General features: G+C 39.1%; 1 protein-coding gene across 2 annotated transcripts in view; it reads right to left on the bottom strand.

Moving 5' to 3' along the window:
* Window positions 1–927: 927 nt before the first annotated feature.
* LOC122811120 (golgin subfamily B member 1-like) overlaps window positions 928–6,027 on the bottom strand; it is a 2,318,314-nt gene continuing 2,313,214 nt past the window's right edge. For both annotated transcript variants that reach the window (XM_044082720.1, XM_044082719.1), the window contains one exon: window positions 928–4,925. In XM_044082720.1, coding sequence (XP_043938655.1) covers window positions 4,767–4,925 — 159 coding nt within the window. In that variant the 3' untranslated portion in view covers window positions 928–4,766. The remainder of the gene's footprint in view (window positions 4,926–6,027) is intronic.

Genomic DNA, 6,027 nt, shown 5'->3' with positions numbered 1-6,027 from the left:
TGACACAACAGGGAAACCTTCCCTGTTCACCCTCCCAGGATCAACAAGAGTATATCTCCCTTGCCTAATGAGGGACCTCCAATAGCCACATAGGATGTGGCTAACCCCCAGTCTATAGTGGCTGTAGGTGCTACATCAGAGGGATCCAGGGTAAAAGATGAGTGGTCTGAGGTACAGTAAATGGCCACAGCAGAGTCACCCACCTGCAGCTGAGGCCAGCAAAGGAAAGCACAAAGCAACTGATCCTCTACCACTAAAAGGTAACACTCTTTGGCGGCAATAAAGCTCTGAAGGGCTTTGCACCCACACTTTTCTTTTAGTCAGCTCAACTTGAGCTGCCTGACAGTTTGGGTACACGGATGGTGCCCTGAAGCTTTGGAAGTTGGTTGGCTGTTATACCCTTGGCAGGATATAATCCATACAGCCAAGGCTACTGCAGCAGTGATCAATGTGGTGAGCATCTACATCCTGTACTACTGGGTTTGATTTCAAGTTTCTGCTTGTATACTATGCAACTGTGGACAAGTCATTTAAGGACACCAGTACTCTCAATTTCACCCCTAAAAAGAGGAAAAAGAGACAGTGTCTTATTTGGTTAAAAAATAAAACAATGATGGTTCTTCTATACTAGCATGATTGCCATTACTGTATACAACACAGTAAAAAATAACAAAAACAAATTAAATGTTCTACATATTAGAAAAGAAATATATAATAAAAACTGCAGTTGTTAAACATGAATGATAAGAGAAACAGAACAAAGAGACAGTAAAAGAAATAGATGAGAAAAAGTGCTGGGAAATGATTGTGGAGAGGCCAGAGATGATCATTTAAACTAAGTGAACCAATAAAATGACAATGTTGTGTACTTCAGTACAAAAGTCTAATAAAGAAAATACAATTACAAATAAATACTGCAAAACATTATACTGTGTCAAACAAAAGACACAAATAGAACATTCTTTATTGCACTTGGTGTGACTTCTTGCTGCAAACAGGAAGTCTGTAACCATTCAACTTTACAATTTACAGTGTCTGCACATTATTAAATAAATGCCATATATATATATATATATATATATATATATATATATATATATATATATATATATATATATATAACAATTTAATTTACATGTAGAACTCAGCAGCATTTTCCAGTAGTGTAGATATTTTTATCAATTTTAAAATAAACATTTTTGAATAGCTGTCACTTGGAAAGGTGCTATAAATGAAGCTTATGTACTTCCCATAACATCAGATCGTATTGTCTTCTTCCATCTCTCTCAGCCTGCGAGTCACTGGATCCAACTGGCTCCGATGATGGCACTCTAGAATCTTATCTCCAAAACTCAATCTGCCTTCCCACAATTTCCTGTATTACCTCATCTCCTCAGATTGAGTTTACCCCAGCATACACGATCCCTGTACAAAAAACCTCTGAAAAACATCAACGCAAGATCCAAAGGGATCTAGCTGCAGAAAATTTCAGAAAGACTTGCAAAGTCCACTAGGAGCCAAAAATCACAAATGACAGTTTGGATGGGAGACAGACGGAGGGGATGTTAGATGGACAGAAGAAAACAAATGGATCTAGTGTTACGGTAAGTGCAAAACATTCATATCCACTGTTTTGTCTTCTGTCTGCCTCAATCAGTGAGACACAGTCCCCAGACAGGCTTATCCAGGTGATACTAAGAAAGAATGTTCCAGAAAATGGTGGAGTCAAAAGTAGTCCTTAACTTAGACTGAACGTCAAGTTTACAATAACTTACAAAGGTACGAGTATTAGGCCAAGTAACTGCTGAACAAATTTTGTCTGAAGAAGAGTGGCTAAAAAGGTAGTAACTGCTCTAGTGAAAGGAGCTTTTGGTTTGAATGATAAGGACAACCCATAATTCTTGTAAACAAAAGAATACACTCAGTAAACCATCTGAACAAAGTCACCAACACCCTTTTTCCTTGTGTAACTCTGGAAAAGGACAAAACATGCTCAGATTTCCTTATGTCTTTCATTCTGTGTAACCAAAATTTTAATTGTCTTTGGATATCCAAACAGTGAAGAATGTATTTGCCCTTATTACTGAACACTGAGGAAAAACACTAGCAAATGAATACACTGGTTTCAGCTGGACTCGGGCCATCTTAGGCAAAAGGCTGGATTAGTTCATAATGATACCATGTACTTGTGAGAAATTATATAAGGACACTTACAGGACAAAGCCTGAAGTTCATATACTTAATTAGTAGAAGTCACTACAACACAAAACTGAATTTTCCAAAATATATACTTTAGGCCTGCATTTACAGTAAGCTCAACATGAATCTCTGTTAACACAAAATACAAAGACAGGTACCAGGGAGGAAATGGATATCTCAAGGACCAGACAAAAAAATGCCTCCTTCAAAAAGGCTTTAGAAAGTCTCAGGGAAGCTATGGAAGAATGATCTTAACCAACATGAAAACTAGAGATAGCAGCTAACTCTTCCTTGCCAACTGAACAGCTTGCCCCTAACTGAAAATAAATCACCTACATCAAAGGGTGCTGAAGATGGGTCCAGACCTTTAGAAATGGCCCAAATACTAAATCTCCTAAATTTTCTGGTGGAAAATATATGCACCACTCTGGAAGACAGCCTGGGATTCCTGGCCATCAGTGTAAGTGGGGAAACTGTGCGATTAGTTTGAGGAATTTGAGATCCGGGTGGGACCCAACAGGTAAGAGATTAGATATGGGACTGGATCCAGAAGTTAAAGACGGTCAACCAGGTAAAGTCTCAGAAGGGGCATCAAACTTGTCTGGGCCAGAAGAGAGTAATGAAGATCATATGGCTGGGGGTTAGCATAATGATTAAGGTGTTTACCTCCTAGACACAAGATAAAAGGCTTAATGCTCACCTTTGGTCACTGCCCAATTATTGGCTAGACATGTAATAATCTGCAGACAGATTGCCTACTATTTACCTATTAACCTCAAACAATACAAAATGGCTTGACACTGCTCTTAATAAATGTTGCCGATTTAATTTAGGGTGCATGGCTAGGCTTAAAAAACTCCAGTTGTCATTAGTCTAGCACAAAGAGTCACCTTGTACCAAGCTACTTTCAGTAAAATGTAAGTGTAATGTGCAGAGGAGACCCAGGGGCCAAACGTGGACTACAGCATCTCTTGGTGACTGCCCCTTCTGGGGAATCAGGGAAATAAACTTGATGCGCTTTGTGTTGTAAGGTGTTGCAAACAGATCACAGCAAGGTTGGCCCCAGTGGCCGAAGATTTATGCTGCTACTGACAAGAATGAGACCACTTATGAGGCATTACAATACTCCTGCTCAACTTGTCCACTAGGATGCTGGATTTCCCCGGAAAGTGTGTTGCAGTCAGAAAGCATTGGGAAGACATCACCTATCGTCATACCCTCACTGCCTCTTGACACAGGGGCTAATACTGGGTTCTGCCCTGTTTGCTGATATCCTAGACTATTGCTATATTGCTGGTCTGGACTGACATTCCACCTTTGGGGAGGCATTTATGAAGTGAAAAGCTTGCAACACCAGCAGGACCTCTCTCATCTCCAAAACACTGACGTATAAACTGATCTCTAACTGGGACCAGGTACTTTGGTCTGTCCTTTCCTCAAAGTGCCCACCAATCTCCAATCTTAAACGGGAAGCGGCCATGATCACCATGGCCGAGGGAGGGGGAAGAAAAAAGGGCCACCCTGGCAATACACTTTTGATGTTGTTCACCAAGAAATGTAGCATCAACAAACTGATCAATCTTATGGAAAACTGCATATGATAACTTGTCAGAGAACACTGTGCTGAAAAGGTCCACTGGAGAATCCTCATGTAGAACCTGACAAAAGGAACTAATGAGATGACAGCTGTCATTAATCCCAGAAAACTAAGTACAAGTGAAGCCGGTGGCCTCTGAGCAAGAAGAACCTGACAGGTCTGAAGATAGAGTGAGGAGAGCCTTGAACGAGGAAGCCTGGCAATCTGACTGGTTGTGTTCAGATGGCAATCTATGAATTCCAAGGCCTGGACTAGCTCTAGCTTGGATTTTTCAAAGCTGTCGGTAATCATATACAAAACAAGCACAGCAATAAGATAAACAGTGCAAAAACCAGGAAGGTACAGGTGGGAAAGGTATAACCCCCCCCCCCAAACACAAGCCCTAACCATAACTTTGGTAAATACCTGAAAGTACCACTAATAACCTACTTCAAGTGTTTAGGGAAGTGAGTAAAATGTTCAGGTCAACAGAGAAAAACTGCAATAATCAAAAATACACTGAAAAGAAACTGTAAAGGACTTGTCTTGAGTGGAGCTCTAAAGACCATGTCTGACTTCAACTGTTACAAAAGAGATTTGCGAAGATGAGGTAGTGTAGTGCATTACGGGAGAGGAGCTTGAGTTTAAAAGCCAAGATTCTAAAGGGACAGCACCAGAACTGATCAGTTTAGAATACTCACAGGTTGAGGCAGACTGAAGAGACAATATCGGATCAATTATTTTCACCCTCCCTCCCATATGTCTGTTTTCTTCTTTCTGTCTTTATACAAATATATGCATTCTTTGACAACTATACACCTAGTGACAGCAGTTGTCCAATATACAATAAAATCTGATAAACTCTTAACATCTCATATTCTTTTCTTTAGGCATATATACAAAGATTTTAGTGCATAGCTTAATTGAAAGACACTTTGGCAAGTACTGCATTCATTCACAATATTTAGCTCCCAAAACACATACAGTACATTTAAATAAAACCGGTCAAACACATAAAAACAATGATGTGTAATGACAGTAAATATGTAAGGAAGAGGTAACGGGACTTGGCTCTGGAAGTCGCCAACTTAGAACAATAGAGACTTCGCCCTCTGAGCCACCTTTTCAATGAGTGGGCCCCTCCTTTCATCTGTTGAAAGAAAAAAAAAACATTTAACATTTTTTCATAAAAGCATACAGCACGAGTGCTTATGGTACATAAAATAATAAATACATCAATACTCTGTTAAATACAGGTTGAACAATTTCTGACAAAGCTTATGTTGAATTTGCCTTCAAAATGAAAGAGAAGTGAGGCTGAAAAGAGTGGCATCAATCAAAAGGAGGTGAAGTAGGGTCTCTGTGAAAGGCAGTGGGAGAAGAGTAAAGATAGGAAAAGGGAACTACAAGACTGGAGTGGAAAAAGGTGCCATGTACTACTAGTAGCCTTTGGGCAGAGTTCCCTGCTATATGTGAAGGAAGACAGCTGATGTGGTAAGTTTAGCAGAATCATGGACACTAAGGAAGAGGACATGGACATGGAGTTACAAGTATTCCTGATGTACAAATAGGGAAAAAATTAAAGGGAAGAGAAGGAATAGCACTGTCTGTAAAAGAATGGCCTACATACATGGAAGAAACAGATTACAGGGCCCTCAGAGTGAATGAATATTGGCTACATGGTACAGGTCACCAGATACAGGTAACAATAATGACAAAAGAATGAACAGAAGGCTTAAAAGCTAGGGAAGATAGCTTCATAGGCAAAGTTAACAAAAATTATCAAAAACAACTAGTGTGGGTATGCAGTCTTGTAGCAACCACTTGCACCACATACTGCCCTTTTCATATGGGAAGATACTAGCACTTGTCAATTGACTTTTGAAAAAAAAATTACATTTTATAGATGATTTTGTTTGCTTTTTATTGTGGGCAATGACTTACAGCATTACAAAATTTAACTATACTATATAATTTAACTTGGTTCAGAAGAAACATCTTCTTTATGCATTCACTACAATGTATTAAGTGTACTGCACACTAGTACTTACAAGATAATCAAACAATAATTACTTGCACAGGAACAATTTATGCCAATGTACTTGTACTTCTACATCCAATTTTCAAGCTTGAGTATACCTTTATTAACTATTCTGACCGACACAAAACTAGTCTACTTTGTTTAATACATGGTTTGTCCTCCATTTTACTAGACAAAATCAACTGCAACCTTAATAAGCAAACTTTGTAAT

Source organism: Protopterus annectens, chromosome 9.part0, assembly GCF_019279795.1.
Source record: "Protopterus annectens isolate FY-2018-M chromosome 9.part0, PAN1.0, whole genome shotgun sequence".
Taxonomy (NCBI): domain Eukaryota; kingdom Metazoa; phylum Chordata; order Ceratodontiformes; family Protopteridae; genus Protopterus; species Protopterus annectens.
Note: the sequence above shows the minus strand (reverse complement) of the source record. Positions and strands in the feature narration are given on the sequence as shown.